The sequence below is a fragment of the Chrysochloris asiatica genome, unplaced genomic scaffold (assembly GCF_000296735.1).
Source record: "Chrysochloris asiatica unplaced genomic scaffold, ChrAsi1.0 scaffold00659, whole genome shotgun sequence".
Classification (NCBI taxonomy): Eukaryota; Metazoa; Chordata; class Mammalia; order Afrosoricida; family Chrysochloridae; genus Chrysochloris; species Chrysochloris asiatica.
In genome coordinates, this window is record NW_006409177.1 from 129,200 (window position 1) to 149,402 (window position 20,203).

Below are 20,203 nucleotides of genomic sequence, written 5' to 3' on the forward strand. Positions count from 1 at the left end.
CCTCACTTTCTTGAAAGATTTCAATTTTTATTCCATCAATTCCTGGTGCCTTGTTCTTTGCCAATTCCTTCAATGCACCTTGGACTTCCTCCCTGAATATCATTGGCTCTTGATCATATGCTATGTCTTGAAAGTAGGACATTAATTCATCCTAAAACTCCATGCAAGAAACAAGTAGATCAAATTCCCTCAGTTGCCATCATTTCTTAGTTTCTATAATTGAATGTTCCCGTGAACAACATCATTCAATATATCTTGGAACTGCTATGGCAGGACCTGGAATCCAGTTAGACAATGCATTCAATTTATATAAATATTTCATGGTCACTCATGGTCAGTTCAACTGGAATCTTGAAAGAACCTCAAGAGATTATAGTTTAGCTTATTGCCTTTTGGCAGTCCAATGGGTGTCTTTGAAAAACAATTTTTTTTAAAATTTACTGTCAAGTTAAATGTGTGAAGAGCAGAATTGTGCTCTCTAGGGTTTTCAAGACAGAGGCTTTTGGGAAGCACTGTGCTAGCTATTTCTTCTCAGACCTATGGGTTTAAACCACCAACCTTATCAGTAAGTGACCACATAACTTTTTGTGCCACCTGAGGGCTCCTCCTTTGGCTGTTGTCATTTTCCAGACCAAGAAAGTTTATGACATTATTGCACATGTCTTATTAGTATTTGTAATGAAGAGATTTGGACTCTAGTCTCAGGTCTGTCAATAACTAACTGCATGACCTTAGATGAGTTATTTTCCTTCTCTGTGCTGCAAGTTGGGAGGCATAATCAAACAGGGAACTATTTTTTGACAGTTGGTTGAGTCAATGATTATTTATTTTCATTTATCTTTTAGTATTTACAGAAAGTTTTCAAAGTTAGTTCTTCTTGTTACTATTTAATTGATGGGAAAGCTAAGGCTGCTAGACTTTAAGCGAATCACCAATAACTTCCCTCATGATTCTCCACCTCTGTCTGTAGCAAAACAGTTCAGAAGTTGGGTGTACTTTTCTTCAAGAAGTTTGGGTCTGTTGGATGCTTCAGGGTCATGCAGCAAAAGTGCAAAGCATGCTGCAGCACATAATCAGGGCATTCTGCTGCTCCTATTTTTGTCTCGTCTTCTTCATCACCACCACCTCATACCTGCCTCTTGAAGGTACCTAAAAATCACTGTTGTACTTAGCAGATAATTCTTAGGTCAGAGTTTGGGGTAGTAACATGGACTCCCAAATAAAAAATAATTTTACAATGTAATCTCTACCATCTCTAATAATTTGCAGCCACATTTAAAAAAAGCAAAAATCCAGCTTTCTGCCTAATGAGTGCAAAAGCATGTATCTTTTAAAAATAAATAGAAAACTTGCAAAAGTATTAAATAATGACTTTCCCTTTTCTTTCCATCTCCTGTCTTCTTTTCTGCACTGATTTAAAACATAGATAGTGTTAGAGATGGGAGAATTCAATATTAATAATGTTGAAAGTACCAGCTGCTCCGCGGGAGAAAGATGAGGCTTTCTACTCCCGTAAAGATTTACACCCTCGGAAACCCTGTACAGGGTCGCTATGAGTCGGTTCCGACTCCACGGCACATAACAACAACAACAACAATGTTGAAAGTAAAATTGTTGTTGTCAAGTACCATCCAGTTGGTTCTGATTGACAGCAACCCTGCATAGGATGTCCATGGAGCAGATGTTGGGTGTGAACTGATGACCTTGCAGTGTTTATCCTACACAACCACACCAGGACTCTGTCAAAACAAAGTAGTAATTGATTACTTTTATTCGAGTCCTCCTGTGGGTCGGTGTGAACCACGATGTCAACAATTTAACCTCACCAGATGCTCCTTGGAAATCCTGTACAAGGTCACTATGAGTTGGAACTGACTTGATGGCTGTTAACAACAACAGCATCTTTTACAAAGATGGCTCTGTAAGATAAGCATGGAACTGAGAAGCATCCGTTTTTGGGGAGAAAGATGAAGATTTCTGCTCCTGCAAAGATTTACAGCCTCAGAAACCCTATGCAGGGTTGCTATGAGTCAAAACAGACTCAGTAGCACTCAACAGCAACATTTTACAAAAGAGGAAATTGAAAATCAAAGACGTTAAGAAAATGAAAGAGGTTAAGTTCACATAGCCCATAGTGGTGAAGTTAGAATCAAGGTCTACCAAATGTATTTCTTTTAACAGAGCCTTTAACTGGCTTCAAGTCATTCATGTTTCTAGAAATGATTGGTTTAAGCAATCCTATAGAGAAGGGATTCACATTTGTTTCCTCACTTGCATTCAGAGTGAATAGGAGTTTAACTAATTGGTCCAAAGGTTTGCTTTTGCTCTTGGACTGTCTGACTCAGTGGGCATCCTTAGGGAAGAAACTGGGAGTATTGCTTGCTTTGAAGCTCCTGAGGTTAAAACCTTGTCATGGGCATTTATAAACTATTGTGTGAATTACTATAAATGTCCAAAGCATTAACTCATGTTTTTATTAAATAACTGGTAGGAAGCAAACTGTCTGAAAGGCATTTCTCTCTCTGTTTACTGAAATAATTTCTTCCATAAAGAAGCTATCAAGAATCAGATTGATAAACTTTTGCACTTTTTTATTTTTCTTACTACAATTCTCAGTGTCATAAATTCACTCATTTTGTTTAAGTAGCTGATTCTGGGGAGAAATTATGTAGTCTGCATATACAGAGTCCTCTCTCTCCATGAACTTCCCACTTCCCATCATTTCCTGTGACAGAAAACATGGATAAATGTCAAGAAAATATCATTTTCATGCTTCAGCTGGGCTTCATATATGACTCATCTCCTAAGTCAATTAAAACAGAAGATATGAAACATAGGCTCTATTGGAAGTCATGTAACTGCTCATAAAAGTTTTTTTAAAAAAGGTATGTTTTTCAAATTTGTCTGAAATATTTTCTTTACAATACCTTCTCAAAACTTATCTGGGAAATCTATACTTTGATGGAATGCTGCCCAGTCTGTGTTCTGAAATGTATGAAGCTACTAGGGGACATTTCCACCAAAAAAGGATTATGGTGGTAAGGATTCCTAAGTCTTCCCTGGCCTTAGAGCAAAGCTACACTGTCTGTCAAAAGCCTTAAAGATTACACAAGAGGATATAAAGTACACTGTGTCAAGGAAGCCAGGCTGGCAGAAATATCTACTTTTGGTAGCCCTCTTGTGTAAAGAGTTTGAAGTTTAGTAATGATGATTCTGGGACAGGGTACAAAAGAGGGCTGCATTTCTATGCATTTGACTTGGATTCTCAAGACCCACAGTAGTCCTTGATCGTGTCCTACAAAGGCACCTTCCCGTGTTTTGGGGCAAGTGGTAGTGTAGTGTTTCAGGGAGGAAAAGTTGAATTCTGTGATAGAACCTTGGGTCATCCTATTATCAATAACGTTCTTTGTTCACCTTCTCTGAACGTAGCGCTGTATCCTCTTGATGCCCTTCCTTTGCTGGCATTGCTTACTTGTTACTCTCCTGTTTTAAACTTCATCTAGTCTTTGTCCTTTCCTTCGCTCCACTATTATTCTTTATGTATCTATTTTTTTGCTTTAATATTTGTCCTATCATGAAGTTTGCAATGGGTGATTTTGGTTTTCGTGAAGATAGAAACGTCTGGTGTTGGTATCCTTTTCTGTTGGTGAGGGACTTCTCTTTTCTATAATGCAATATCTACATGGACAGTAGGGATTTGATGATTTATAAGATCTATAAGTTAAATTCTAAAAAGAGAGGCTGTCTAGAACCCAAGCCTCATTATATATTGATTATATTTGTTAGTCAATCTGTGTATATTATTCTTTGTACATATAGGTCAATCTTTGTACATAAAGTAAACAAGAAATTGGAAACACCAACTCATCAAAAAGTGAGGTCAAATGAAATAAGGAAAGTGAAAACCCCTTAAATTAAGGTGACAGGATCAATACATATTTAGTAAAGTGAGTCCTGGTGTGGTGCTGTGGATTAATTCGCTGGACTGCAAAGTCAGTTTGAACCACAAGGTCAGCAGTTCAAGCTCACCATCTGCTCCTCAAAAACCCTATACAGGGTCGCTATGGGTCGGAACTGACTCAATGGCACTGAACAACAGCAACAGCATAGTAATATAAGTGCATAGGGGATAGCGGTTGATGTCTATTTCTTTGAGAGGAAAAGAAAAGATTTTTGTGACCAAATATAGAGTTTTGGGAGTAGGTAAAATCTGAACTTTCAGCATATCAATAGGTAAAGTAAACATTTATAATACTAAAGAAAAGCAAATAGCAAACTCCCCTACTGTGATGACCACAGTTTCAAAGAGGCAGGATAGTTCAGGAGTATTAGGGAATAATGGTTGAACTCAATAATAATAGAATTCTGAGGTACTGTTGATGTGAGTTAATGCATGGATCTTAGCAAAGCGTCACTTACCTATCTTGTAGTTCCAACTCTTCTCTTTGCTTATTTAAAATAAAACAGAAGTATATCACCTGGACTTCATGTTGCCCATTATCAGCCAATCAACTTTCCTTTACAACGTTTTGATTTATTGAGAGGATAGTTTTCATGATTATCATTCTGTGTTTGCCGGAAGCAGTGTGCGCTTCCCCCTTTCTTGCCATCACTAACTCACTCACTAACTTAACTACTTCCAGTCTGAAGCAAATGGCACTTGTTATTTGTATTATTTTGCCTTTAGCTCCTATTAAGGACTTAGGGTATTGAAACTAAGTAATTATCGATTTATTTTTCTCTTTTAGTTTTGTCAAGAAAATTGGAAATTCCAGTTAGAGCTGCTGATTAGTGTTATTACACTTAGTTGCAGCTGGACTGCAAAGAAAAAGTTTTATTTATGGTTGTGTAGCTTTAAGAGATAATTTGAGATATTAGTTTTACTTAAGGAAATTCAGTGTAAATTTATTCAATATCTTAGTTCCGGAGAACCTGATGGAAAATTTAGCTTCTCACATTGAAATAGTTCTCATTTTTGACCCTTCAATGACCTTGAAATTATTCTGTCCAGTTTTCTCTACTTTTGGAACCACAATACATTGTTGATGTTGTTAAGTGCCATCGAGTTGGTGCTGACCCATAGCGACCGTATATAGGGTTTCCGAGGAGCAGCTTATGAACTTGAACCACTGACCTTGCAGTTCAAATGGCTTTGCAGTCTGGCGAATTAATCCACAGCGCCAAACCAGGATTTACCATGTATAGTCTTATGATTAATATATAATTATTTTTATCCAAGATTTGTTATTCCCTTAATTTGATTGTAAAGAGCTTGAAGACATAGTTCCATGTTCCAAAATATCAACCATAGATCTGAGCACATATAATAGCTTACTTGAATGTGTTATTGGCTCACTGCTGGATTCTTGATTAGAGAAGAAAAGAGTATCCCAATTGTTGTTGTTGTTAAGTGCTGTTGAGTTGGTTCCGACCCATAGCAACCTTGTATAGGGTTTTAATGAGCAGCTGATGAACTTGAACCACTGACCTTGAGGCTCAAACTGACTTTGCAGTTCAGTGCATTAACCCACAGCACCAGACTAGGACTCCAAGTATCTTAATACTCATTATAAAATGAGTTCTAGGTCAATATTGAAAATAATAGCATGTAAGTAAGAATAAAGATAACTATCAAAATTAAAGATTGAACTATAAATATGAAAAAAGAAAAAGCTCAAACTCTGAAGACATTAAAACATTAACTAACAAAGATATATATAATTTGGAAAGACAAAAATCTACGAAGTAAAAATATGAAAAAAATGACATTATTGCCAATAATCAAAGAAATGTGTATCTTAGATTTAATTATACTCATTAAGCAAATAAAATGTTCCAAGTCATATTTTCATTGAAATTCTGTTTTAAATTCCTTTTACTTTAGAAAAAAATGGAAAAAACAATCCAAATTTAACGTGAAAAGTGGGCATTTAAGCAAACTATGCACATTTCTCACCCTGAAAAACATGGACGAATATTGTAAGGAACCACAAGTTATCTCTATAAAGTAGGATTGGGAAATTATGAATTTTTGAAGAATGTTTTTACTTTTTATACTGTAGTTTGCTGCAAATGAATATTTTATGTTGTAAATACATTCACTGTATAGTCACGGTATTGGAAGGTTATTTGGTAATAGTTATTAACCAATAATTATAAAATAATCATAAATGTTATCTCAGTAATCCTTAGAAATTTTCTACCTGAAATTACTAAAACTAAAGAGAAGAATATACACAGAAAGACATTTATTCAAATGTTTATTCTGAGTGGGAAATTTTTAAACAAACTCAATTTTTTAAAAGTTTAAAAAGTATGTTGTGAATTCTTTAAATGTTAGTATGCAACTGCTAAAGTATATAAATACATTATAGATGAACTTTACACAGGGTGAGACTTTTAAGAATCCAAAATGAATACCTTAATAGTAAAAATTATCATTAACTATGGAATTGCAATCATTCAGTAATATTCTAATTTTATGTTGTTGAGTGCCAATGAGTCAGTTCGGACCCATAATGACCCTGTATAGGGTTTCCATGGAGTAGATGGTGAGGTGGTGAGGTTGAACCGCCAATCTTGCAGCTTTCAGCTCAAATCAATTTTGCAGTCCAGGGCATTAACCCACAATGCCACACCATGAAAGTATATGTATCTTCCAAAATATATATGGAAGATATGTAAGTGGTGAAATTATAAAACATGTATTTTAAAAAATGTTTTAAGAAAAGCAAATTTTTTCAGAGAAAACTTTTGAAAGATATTGATACAATAATCATATTAAATAAAGATATTATTCAGATTATAGAAAGAAACTCTATTGCCATCAAATCAATTTTGATTCCTTGTTGTTAGATGACTTTAAGTCGGTTCCAACTCAGCAATCCTATGCACAATAAAACGAAACGGCTTAGTCCTAGACCGTTCTCACACTTGTTATGTTTGACTCCGTTGTTGTTGTCACTGTGTCCATCAATCTCAGTGGAGGTCTTCCTCTTTATCACTGACCGTCAGCGTTACCAAACATGATGTCTTTCTTCTGGGACTGATACTTCCTGACAACATATCCAAAATACGAAAGAGGAAATCTTGACATATTTACTTTTTTTTTCTTTATTTAAACTTTTAATTGTGAATTGAGTGAAGGTTTACAGAGCAGATCATCAGTTTTACATTAAACAAATCCTATACTTTGCTTCATTAGATGGTTGCCATCTCTTCCACGTACTAACAGTTAACAGTATTTACCTCTGTTCCCTTTAACCACTGAATTTCTCCCTGTGTCTCCCACCACCCACATCTTTCCTCTGCAAATCTCCCTCAGGTTGTACATTGCCTGCCCCATCAACCATAGCATGAGTTTCTACCCTCTAGTGCATGCATCATTTCCTCCTCCTCCCCAAACCATCATAGATTGTTTCTTTTATCAAGACTTCCCCTCTTTCTTTAGGTACAAAACTAAACAAAAACACACAGGGTTATATAATCATTTAAACAACTGAAAGGCACATTCTGGAAGCCAGCCTCCTTGCTGCCACCACACAACTCATCTCTGTCCATAAATCTAAAGTCCTCAGCTGCTCAATCTCTCCATGCCATCACCTCTGCTGATTTACAAGTTTTCAAGAGGGAGCTTAGTTTTAGAGTGTGTAGAGGAAGGTAAAATCCCCACTGAACAGTTTTTCATCTTGTCTAGATGGGTCTAATGAAAGGAGATGGTGATAGGATTCATTGATTCAGTAATGAGTAATTGTTATCATACCTAATTGTGATTGTCAAAACTCTAACGGTATAAATTGTGTAACAAAAAGGAAGAAGTAGTTTATCTTACTTTTCATGAACAGAGGACTCTAGGACCATCAAAGAAGAAGAGCATGAGCTAAACCTGGGACCCTAACCAGAGAAGCAGTGACACCAGAAATGGAGGCAAAGGTGATGACACATTTACTTTTAAGGAGCTTTCTTGTACTTCTAATACAGATTTGCTAGTCCTTCTGGAACTCCATAGGACTGTCAATATTCTTAGTCAGCACCATAATTCAAATGCATGGATTCTTCTGTGGGCTTTAATTGTCCAACTTTCACATGGATATGAGGTGATTGAAAATGCCATGTCTTGGGTCCAGCCACCTTAGTCCTAGATCTGGCATCTTTAACATTTTAAAGATATCTTTTACTGAGTATTTGCCTAAAACAATATGTTGTTAGATTTCTTGACTGCTGTTTCCATCGGTGTTGACTGTGGAATTAAACAAGCAAAATAAATTCCTAGAAATCTTCAATCTTTTCTCTGTTTATCATAATATTTTATACTGGTGCAGTTGTGAGGATTTTTGTTTTATTTACAATGAGATGCAATCCAGACTGAATAGTGTGGTCTTTGATATTCATCATTAAGTATTTTAAGTCCTCTTTGCTTCCAGAAAGCCAGGTTATATCATGTGCAAATCAAAGGTAGTTAATGAGTCTTCCTCCAATCCTGATTCCACGTTCTTGTTCATATAATCCAGCTTCTCAGAATTTTTGCTCAGCATACAGATTGCATAAGTATATTGAAAGAATACTACCTTAATGCACACCTTTTCTGATTTTAAACTACTCATATCCCCTTGTTTTGCTGAAACAACTGCCCTTTGGTCTATGTACAGACTCCTCATAAGAACAATGAAGTGCTATGGAGTACCCATTCTTTGCAATGCTATCCATAGTTTCTTATGATCCACATCGTCAAAAACCTTTGCATAGTCATTAAAGCACAAGTAAATATATTTCTGGTATTCTCTGCTTACAGTCAAGATCCATCTAAAATCAGCGATGATATCCTCCATTCCATGTCCTTTTCTGAATTTGATTTGAATTTCTGCTACTGTCAGTTGTTAAGTGCCATCAAGTCGTTTCCAACCCACAGTGACCCTGCATAGAGTTTCCAAGGAGCAGCTGGTAAGCTTGAACTAATGATCTTGCAGTTCAACCTGACTTTGCATTCCAGCTCATTGGCACACAGCCCCATACCAGGACTCCAAAGAATGGATATCAACGTTAAAAAAACAAATAACAAAAAATCCCAAGTGATCGTGTTGTTGTTAGTTACTTGACTCATGGTGCTTGCACCATGTCACTTGTACATCATGGAATCACACAAATGTGTTCCATCAGATTTTCATTGACTATTTTTTGGAAGAAAACTACCAGGAAACTCTGTTGAAACCTATTCATCATCAAGTGCAACACACAAGTCTCCACCAACAGATTGGTGTTAGGTACAAATATGGTGTTTTGATTGAGAATTAACTGGATTTCCCACAAAGAAAGTGAGAAATCTTCCACAGAACCACCACAGAATTAGAATTATAAAGTTGTAGCTCATATTCCAAGTGCACTGTTATTACCTAGTCATTATTTACATTCTTTTCTTTGCAGATAACTCATTAACTGCATACCTTTTGCATCATCTGTAACCATGGAGCTAAACAGCAGTGTGACAGAGTTCATTCTATTTGGATTAACACAGGATGTTTTGAAAGAGAAAATAGTGTTTGTGGTTTTCTTGTTTCTCTACCTTGCAACTCTGTTGGCGAACTCACTTATCGTGTTCACCATTAAATACAGTAGAATGCTAGGGGGGCCCATGTATTTCTTCCTTTTCTACTTATCCTTTGCTGATGTCTGCTTTGCAACAACCACAGCTCCCAGGCTGATTATAAATGCTATATCTATGAAGAAAGTCATCTCCTATAATGAATGCATGATTCAGATTTTTGCAGCCCATTTTTTTGGGTGCATGGAGATCTTCGTGCTCATACTCATGTCTTTTGATCGATATGTGGCCATTTGCAAACCCCTGCGATACACAGTCATCATGAGCCAGCGTGTCTGTGGTACACTGGTGAATCTGGCCTGGGCAGGATCTTCTATCCATTCATTAGTACAGGTTTTGTTGGTTTTGCAGTTACCATTCTGTGGTCCCAATGTTATTGACCATTATTTCTGTGATATGCAACCTTTGTTGAAACTTGCCTGCATGGACATTTACATCATAAATCTACTCATAGTGTTTAATAGTGGAGCCATATGCATGGTTAGTTTCATAATCCTGATCATCTCCTATATTTTCATTTTACACTCTCTGAGGAACAAGAGTGCAGAAGGAAGAAAGAAAGCCCTCTCCACCTGCACCTCCCATATCATCGTGGTCATCTTGTTTTTTGTTCCATGCATATTCACATACACGCGTCCTCCTGTCACATTTCCCTTAGATAAGATGGTGGCTGTGTTTTACACTATTGGGACACCCTTGCTCAACCCCCTTATTTACACGCTGAGGAATGCCGATGTTAAAAATGCCATAAGAAAGTTATGGTGCAACCAGCTATGACTTGAGATGGCAAAGGACAGAAGACTTGAACTGCTAACTCTGTAACAATGTAAATGAAATATAAATGATAGAAAAGAGAAAATAGTCTTATCCTGATGTGAATAATAGAATTCTCTACTGGAAGTTTGGGGACATTGATAGAGTGAGCACATGCCCTACACAGACAGGGTCACTATGAATCGGCACCGACTCAACAGTACTTAACAACAACAACATTACCTGAGACCATAACCAATAATTCCCTTTGTTAAAAATTTAACTTTATCAAGCAAATCTCATATGGTAATTGGTATTCCTATAAGACTTTCCTCCCTGGATAAATAGATATTGAGCAATTACCGAAATAAGCATTTTGGTATTCTTTATATAAATATATCAGAGAAAGTAAAAATATATTGCTACAAAATCATGGAAACTTCTATTAAACAAAAATACCTAAATGTAAAACTATTGTTTCTCAAACATATCCTCCATCTGGCCTGGAAAGTGGTGTTTTCATCTTTTCTGAAGAATTTTGCATTCTTTGATTTATACCGCATCAAAATGGCAGTTTTGACATCCTCAAGGGATTCAAATCTTGTTCTTTTTAAATGTTTCCTGAGTTTTGGAAATAAAAAGAAGTCTGAAAGGGCAAGATCCAGGCTGTAATGTCGGTGGAGGAAGATTTTCCAATGGTATTTTCATAGAATAGCCCTTGTTACCCATAAAGCATGTTCAGGTGCATTGTCCTGATGGAAAAAGATCCCTCTGCACAAATCTCCTGGCCTTTCTTTCACCAATGCAGTTTTCAGTTTTCATAACAAGTCCTTGTGATTGTTCTGTTTCCTCTGAGAAAGTCCGTCTTGGTTATACCTTGGGAATCCCAAATACAGTCACCATAGCATTCTAAACTCTCTTCTCAGCCTTGAATTTAACTGACCCAAGCAGATTCTCTCAGAAGCCACTGTTTGGATTGGAACTTCTTCTTCTTTTTTTTTTTTTTTTTAAGGCATCTTAACAAGACTAGACAATTTCATTACTAATAGAACTTGCCTACAGACATACACTCATTACAGAGATATTTCTAAGCACATTTTGTTTGGAATAAACCCATGCATGTATGAACTGGAACTCTAGTAGCAATACTTTATGACATACCCTCATAAATATCTACTATAACCATATATAGTAACCATGTATGCATGTGTATATCTGTATGTATGCATGTATATATAAACACATGCATATATATGTACATATATGAAGGGGCTTCAAGATGTTGGTAGAAAATGAAATTAAAATACAATGGAACACTTCCATGAACTATTTGAAGCCTACATATATACATGTCATTGTTGTTGATAAGTGCTGTTGAGCTGGATCTGACCCATAGCTATCCTGTATAGGGTTTCCAAGGAGCAGTCGGTAAGCTTGAACCACTGACCTTGCAGTTCAAATGATTTTGTAGTCTGACACATTAACCCACAGTGCCACACCAGGACACTCTCTATATATATCCATCTATCCATCTATCTGTATCTATAGATTTATAAACAACCCTGGTAGTGTAATGTACTATGAACTGGGCTGCTAACCACAAGGTCAGCATTTTGAATCTACTAATCACTCTGGTGAAGTCCTGGTGTGACACTGTGGGCTAATGCATCAGACTGCAAAGTTGTTTGAAGTACAAGGTTGGTGGTTCAAGCTCACCAGCTGCTCCTTTGAAACCCTATACAGGGTCGCTAGGTGTCGGAATCAATTCGACGGCACTTAACAACAATCACTCCGGCAGGAGAAAGATGAGGTGAATGAAATATAAGAGCTTCTGCTCTCATGAAGATTTACAGCCTTAGAAACACTATAAATATGAGACTGAACCAACTCGATGGCACACAATCACCGTCACTCCCCCAACATATGTATTTATATATATGTTGTTGTTAAGTATCGTCAAGTAATTGCTGACTCATGGTGATCCTGTATAGGTATTCCAAGAAGTGACTGGTGAGTTTTAACCACCAACCTTGTGATTCAAACTGACCTTGTGGTCTAATGCTTTATCCCATAGTACCACACCATGACACCTGCAAGGTAGGTGGCTCAAGCCCACCAGCCATCTAGTGCTTTATCCTACAGTGCCACAATATTAATGTTCCTATGAGAAGCTTGCAGTCCTAGTATGGCACTGTAGAATAAATGCTGGACCATCCTGGTGTGATGCTGTAGGATAAGCACTTGACCACAAGGTCAAATTGAACTACAAGTTTTGCAGTTCAAACTTACCAGTTACCTCTCAAAAACTCTATACAGGTTCACTATAAGGCAGAAGTGACTCCATGGACCTAAACAACAACAATAACAATGACACTAAGGTCAGTAGTTCAAACCTTCTGTAAATATGGAGTCCGGGTGTGGTGCTGTACATAAAGCTCTGGACCACAAGGTCAGTTTGAGCTGCAGAGTTGGCAGTTCAAACTAACCAGCTGCTCCTCAGAAAACTCTTATTTAAAGGTTGTGATCTTTGGAAGGTCTTTCAAAGTGTAAGAGTAAGTTATATAGAAAGTGAAGCAGGCGTTTCCTGGTTTGTAACATAGAGTATAAACCAATCACTGGCCTTGCCACAAATTAAACTTTGTGATTCATTGCTCTAGAATAGCATTGCTATAACACAGAAGGGAAAGCTTCAGATTCAAAGAGTATGGGAGAACAGAAGTGCCACTGGAGATGACGTAATAAAGGGGAAATTTATTTTTCACCTTGTATTTTGGGAATCTCCTCTTTGCATATGTTTTTGTGGAAGAACATTGACAAATAAGAAATTTTTATTTATTCTTTCATTAATTAAGATTTGGAACTGATTCTAACGCTCTTAACAACAACAATAACAAAAATCCTCTGGACACACAGGCATTTAGGACATCAAAGCTCAGAGAACCAGTTCTATTCCATATGTTATATTGTTGTTGTTGTTGTTAGGTGCCATCGAGTTGGTACCAATTCATAGTGACCCTATGTACAACAGAAAGAAACACACCCCTTGATACTGCCACTTTGCCATTCTATTTTGCTGGGGGTCTTCTTCTTTTTCTCTGACCATCCACCTTATACATGATATCCTTCTACAGTGATTGGTCTCTCCTGATAATATGTCTGAAGTATGAAAGACGAAGTCTGGCCATCCTGGACTCTAAGGAGCACTCTGGCTGCACTTCTTCCAACACAGATCTGTTTGTTCTTTTGACAGCCCATGGTACTTTCAAGACTCTCCTCCAACACCATAACTCAAAAGCATCAAAGCTTCTATGATCGTCCTTTCACAAGACTATGAAGGTGCTCCTTAGTCCTCAAGCTGACATCTTTGCTCTTCAACAATTTAAAGTCTTGTGAAGCAGATTTGCCTAATGCAATATGTTGTTTGATTTCTTAACTACTGCTTCCATGAGTGTTGATGGCTGATCCAAGAAGAATGAAGTCTTTGACAACTTCAATCTTTTCTCCATTGATAAGAATGTGGTTCATTGGTCCAGTGCTGAGGATTTTTGTTTTCTTTACATTGAGATGCAATCCATAATGAAGGCTGTGGTCTTTGATCTTCATCAATACGTATTTTATGTTCTCTTCACTTTCAGCAAGAAGCTCCATATTGCAGGTTGCTAATGCGTCTTCCTTCAATCCTGATGCCATGTTTTTCTTCATAGAACCCAGCTTCTCATATGATTTACTCAGCATACAGGTTGAATAAGTATCGTCAAACAATACAATCCCGTCGTACAACTTTCCTAATTTTAAACTACTCAGTGTTCCCATGTTCTGTTCAAACAATTGCCTCTTGGTCTATGTACAGGTTCCTCTTGAGCACAATTAAGTGTTCTGGAATATTGATACATCACAGTGTTGTCCATAGCTTGTTATGATCCACACAATTGAAGACCTTTTCATACTCAATAAAACACAGGTAAACATCTTTGTGATATTCCCTGCTTTCAGCCAAGATCCACCTGATGTCAACAATGATATCCCTCGTTCCACATCCCCTTCTGAATCCAGCTTGAACCTGACGAAGTTCTCTGTCAATGTATGGTTGTAGCCATTTCTGTATTACCTTGAGTAAAACTTTACTCACATAGGATATCCAAAGTATGGTCTAAGGATTCTGCATTTTGTTGTGTCACCTCCCTTTGGAATGGGCACAAATATGGATCTCTTCCAATCAGTCACCCAGATAGTTGTCTTCCAAATTTCTTGGCAGAGATAAGAGAGTGCCTCCAGTGCAGCTTCACTTTCTTGAAAGATTTCAAGTTGCATTCCATCAATTCTTCGTCCCTTGTTCTTTGCCTATGCCTTCAATAGACTTGGGACTTCTTTCAGGATCATTGGCTCTTGATCATATGCTACGTCTTGAAATGGTTGTACATCAACCATTTCCTTTTGGTACAATGACTCTGTGTATTCCTTCCGTCTTCTTTTGATGCTTTCTGCCTCATCCAATAATCTGCCCAGAGAATCCTTCAATAACCCAAGTTAAGGCTTGATTTTTTTTCTTTAGTTCCCTCAGCTTGAAAAACGCTTAGTGTGTTCTTCCCTTTTGGTTTTCTAACTCCATAATATGTTATATTAAAACCCTAAAATTGAATTACAAGGTTCTTGCTACATTCAATGTCATTTCTATATTGATGACTCTCACATTTATCTCTTCCTTCGAGACATTCAAGAGTGCCAAACTTTTGTTTTCAACAACTTACTTGGAATCTTTATCTTCATAACTAATGAGTGAATCTTCTTGCCCAAACATATTCTATCTGCAATCTTTCCCACGAATCATCCCGTCTTCTGACTGCCTAGGATGGAAATACAGAAATAAAAATATTTTTTGCTATAACTATTTGCAACTATTCAGAAAAAAATAATGACCTTCAAAAATATATATGTAGCATCTAATATATTTTCTCACCTATTTCCCTTATATTTCTGTTCTCAACTACCAAGATTTCTCACTAAGACCGTAACAGTGTTGTTTCTGTTGTTGGTTTCTGAGGAGTAACTGGTGGGTTTGAATGGCCAATTTTGTGGTTCATAGTTCAGTGCTGATCCTACAGCATCAGAACTCCAAATGCTAACAATAGACTAACAATACTTCCCATGTTTACTCTTACCCTTCAGGGCCATTGTCAACACAGCAGCCCAAGATTGTTCTTAGAGCTTGTGTACAATCTGGTTAGTACTTTGCTTAAAACATTTACTCATCTCCATATAATCTAGAGGAAAGCGATAACATAAAAACCCCTATCTTCATAGTTCACATTATAGTGGATAATGCCTAATAGGATATCAAGGATTTGTATGCATTCCAAGGATTTGAAGAGACAGTGAGAAATTAGGTATTTCTAGATTTTTCTGTTGTTATGTTTTTAAATAAAATTTATTTCAATTAATTGGTCTTGTATTATTGGTTGTAAATTTAACCTTCTCTTTCATCTTCCTTCCTTTCTCTAATGACACACTAACTTTGAAAATTTTCAGAAACTGTAGAAAATTTAATTAGTGGCTTTCAAGCCATATATTTTATAAACATTAGAGATTCCAGGTATGGCACTCAAGGACAAGTATTGACAGGTAACTATCAAGTTGGCAGTTGAAACCCACAAGCCACTCCTTGGAAATCCTTCTTAGAGTCCTGGTGTGGTGTTTTAGGATAAGCACTAGATCGTAAGGTTGATTTGAACTACAAGCTAGTGGTTCAAATTAACCAGTCACTACTCAGAAACCCTAAACAGGGTCACTATGAGTTGGAACCAACTTGGTAGAACCTAACAAAAACATGAGAATCAATAATAATTATTATAGCTAACAGTAAAATTTCCCATTTAAAAAAAAAACAAAAAAACTATAAGTCAATAAACATGTCTAAAGTCACATAAACCTAAGTGATGCTGTCAGAGAATTCAGCTATACAACATGTACTTGAGTCTTTACCCTGCTCAAAGCTTTGCCTGCCATTGGAAAATATTTTACTTAAAACACATAACCTTTGCTATCTTTTAGTGTTCTACATCTCAGTATGAGTTAGAGGGTGAGTGTGCGTTCCCATGCAGCAGGGTGTGTGGGTTGAGCGGTGGCACAGATGTGGCCACATGAGCACTTGTTAACTGACATGAGAGTTGAGCACCTTAGGACAAGTGGGGAGGGTAGGAGGGCTCTAAGGACAAAATTTGGCTGCTAACAACCTTGTCTGGGATTAATTGGCCCCATGGTTTGGTGTATTGCTTCTGCGCTAACTGTAGTAAGTAGGTCATTGAGCCAATCCTTTTGGGATTTGTGTGGGGATTATAGTCCTTGTCCTCTAGAAGCTAAAATACAGTTGTGGGCATTTGTGAACTTCAAAAACCTTCACACAGGTTGCTCCTTCTGTTTTAAATATTCTCCTTGAAATCCCTTTAAATATCAAATGACTAAGAAGACAGTGTCGTTAATGTGTTCTGCCAGGGAATGCTTTAAGGGTAGGCTTAAAAGAAATGGCTAGCATAAAATAGTGGTGATATATTTTTTTCTGAAAGAAATTAGAAACTAAAAAATAAAATTTCTTTCACCAAAATTGCAGACCTTTCTGTAAAGTCTAATTCAGACTTTCTAGGAAGGGTTGGCTCTCTAAGGGGCATGTTCTCTTTCCTTGGCTCCTACAACAGAAAGCCAGAGTGGACCTATCTCAAATTCACTTTGTATGCTGCTACACATTATACATGATACATCTTCAAAGTTGATCAGAATTGAAGAAAAAAGAGACTATGAGCTTGCTATTGAATGGCATCTCTTTACAAGAAAAGTGGTAAGTTTTCAAACCTGTCTGGAACATTTTCTTTTTCTTGCCTTTCATTTCAGGACTGCTTCTGAACAGTTTTCGAGCTTTGCCCCATTTTTAGGGTAGTTGCCAATCTTCTACTTGTGTCTCCTAAGTAACCTGAAGTTTGAGGAATAGTTCCCACTTTGATCAGGGTATTTTGATGTTTTAGGTCCCTTCAGTTTTCACTAGTGTCTAGTTGGTGCTTCCTTGGTGTTTCAGTCATCTCAGATAAAAATGAAGGGAGCTGAAATTTCCCTGATACCAAGACCAATCTGACAGAATAGCCTACCTCTATACTTTATATTTGCAAGGTTTAAATCAAGGAAAAGTATAAGGATGCATAAGTAAACAAAAAAGTTGTGTGTTCACGTAAAAACCCACAAGCTACTTCTATAATTAGAGAAAAGGTAAAATGGTATGTGGAAGAAAACTATTTAGTAAAATCCTGGGGTAAACCAATTCATCCCTGCATGTTTCTTTGTTCACCGTTGCTTGTTCGATAGATTTTCCCCTGTCTCATCCCCACCCTTATCCTTCCTCATCCTTCTTTCTCTTAGCCACAACAACCTTTTTTTCCTTTCTTTCCAAGTTTTTTTCCATTATCCCTAACGTGTTTACTCACTTTCCACCAATACTTTACAAATACATGAGGAGTTTACAAAATATTCTTGGAAAAATGGAATGAAAAAATAATGGATCATTTCAGAAACTTTTGGAAGTTCCCTCATATACATAAAATGTTTGACTCATCCAAGACTTTCTATCCATCAGTATGCCAACAGATTTCTTCTTTAGGTGTGTATCATTTCTGGGATTTGTGTTAGTTTCACATGGATGACTGGAGTCTGATTATTTGTATGGCAATTGGGCAAAGTGTTAGTGAAGGAATGCCATGAAGTCCAAAGACTTTGGTTGTGGTCCTGAATCTACTCGAACTGCTCTTTTCTAAACTCTGCCTCACAGCTAAATCCAAAGTGCACAAAACGGAACGCTGTAAATATATCTTACTTAAATCACCAAATACTAAAAAATCAATAAACATAAGATGTTACAACATAAATGAAAACATAATACCATCAGGGATAATATAATTCAATGAACAATTTTTATTTTATTTTATTTTGAAATATGGAAAGCAAGTAGCAAGAGAGTCATTTGGGGAAATCCAGATAAACTACCCTGAGGAGATGACATTTGAACTGGGCATTGTCCCCACAGATAGGAATGGAAAGCTTAGATTGTAGCAGGGGAGAGAATGTTCAAGCTGCTGTCAGCTGTGAAAAAGAATCAGATAATGAGGTGGTCTTGGTGTATTAAAGATGAACAGCAAGTGTCAGGCTTAGCTAGAACATGCATTGTCAGAAACCCTGGGAGGAAAGGTTAAAATCAGGACTCAGACACAGAATTGGAGGATTTGAAAGCCAAGGTGAGCATCTTAGCTATTAGATTTTAAAACCATAGTAACCATTTTATTATACTTATGAATCATCATATTTTCAAATGCCCATTTTATCTGTTCAAATTATGGCAAGTGGGGAAAAAGAGGGATAGGAGAGGAAGTATGAAAAGACGGGGGAATTGGTGAATATATACCATTCTTCAGTGTTTAGAGACATAGACTATGAATCATAATAAAAGCCTTTAAGAATCCACTTAAATAATTCCAGAACTAGCCAGATCCAGAGCTAAGATCACTGGTCCATGGGGCTAGAAACAAGTGCCTTCAGACTGAGATTTATAGCTGAGAAGAATGTCTATGGGGCATTTATTGACAGCCCTTAAAGAGATTTATATCATTGCCCCAAAAGGGCAGAGGCCACATCATGAGGCCAAAGGACAGAGAGATGCCTATCTGGGAAGAGGCTGTCCTGACCAAAGGACTGTGTCCCAAACATAGCTGATGCCGAATTGTAACATGTCAACTTCCTTACCTTGTTCAGATCAACCATCAACACACATGGAAGCAGGAATCAAGAAATCAAACAACATATTGCATTTGGCAAATCTGCTGCACAAGACCTCTTTAAAGTGTTCAAGAGCAAAGATGTCAGTTTGAGGACTAAGGTGAGCCTAAACTAATCCATGGTATTTTCAATAACCTCATGTGCATGTAAAAGTTGAACAATGAATAAGGAAGACTGTAGAAGGATGCATTTGAGTCATGGTAGTAGAGGAGACTATTAAAAGTATGATGCACTTCCAAAATGATAGATATATGTTAGAAGTACAGCAGAACAATCCTTGTTGTTGTTAAGTGTCGGTGAGTCAGTTCTAGTTGAATCAGTTCCTACTCATCTTGACCCTGTGTAGAATTTTCAAGGAAAATCTTGTGGGTTTGAACTTCTGACCTTGTGGTTCCCATTGACATGCTGATCCTACCTTGCCACCCTAGAAGTTGGGAATGTTCCTTAGAGGTCAGAATGTTCCTTAGAGGTCACATAGATAAGATGAATAATACATGAAATACATATGTGTGTGTTTGCATGCGTGCAAACTCTTTAATTTTTATGATAACTCAGAGTAAGATAGGGCAGACATTGGCATTTCACTGTTCAGATGAAGGCCACACTCAAAGCAGTTAAATCACTTGTCCAAGTAATTAACAAGATCTGCAGTTCTCAATCTTGGTAGAAGTCAAGTGAATGAAGGACATACAATTTAAATTTTTATTTTGAAAATACAAATGTTCAGTTAGTTGGTCCAATCAGTCCATTTCTGAATCAATAGTAAATCTGAGTGAGGCATGGATATCTGCAGACTTACAAACTCATGAGGACTTTTGGTGCACACCAAGATAACAAAATGGAGAAGAATTAGTGAATTCAGAGATTAGTGTAGTAATCTTACCAGCATATCACTTTTATTCTTCTCTTTGTAGATTTAAACTTTGTCAACTGCACCTTACCTACAGCTGCTGACCTGGTGATGAATAAGAGTGTAACTGAATTCATTCTGTTTGGGTTGACACAGGATGCTGAAAAGCAGAAAGCAATATTTGGAATCTTCTT

The 20,203-nt window shown here is 37.0% G+C and overlaps 1 protein-coding gene across 1 annotated transcript; it reads left to right on the forward strand.

Annotated features, from left to right (window-relative positions):
* Positions 1 to 9,460: 9,460 nt before the first annotated feature.
* Positions 9,461 to 10,375, forward strand: LOC102829320 (olfactory receptor 4C11-like). The gene has a single exon (XM_006877875.1). The coding sequence runs from the start codon at positions 9,461 to 9,463 to the stop codon at positions 10,373 to 10,375; it is 915 nt and encodes a 304-aa protein (XP_006877937.1).
* Positions 10,376 to 20,203: the final 9,828 nt, after the last annotated feature.

Bases quoted from the DNA above. Each gene is read 5' to 3' on its own strand.
- LOC102829320 (XM_006877875.1), top strand. From the start codon at position 9,461: ATGGAGCTAAACAGCAGTGTGACAGAGTTCATTCTATTTGGATTAACA.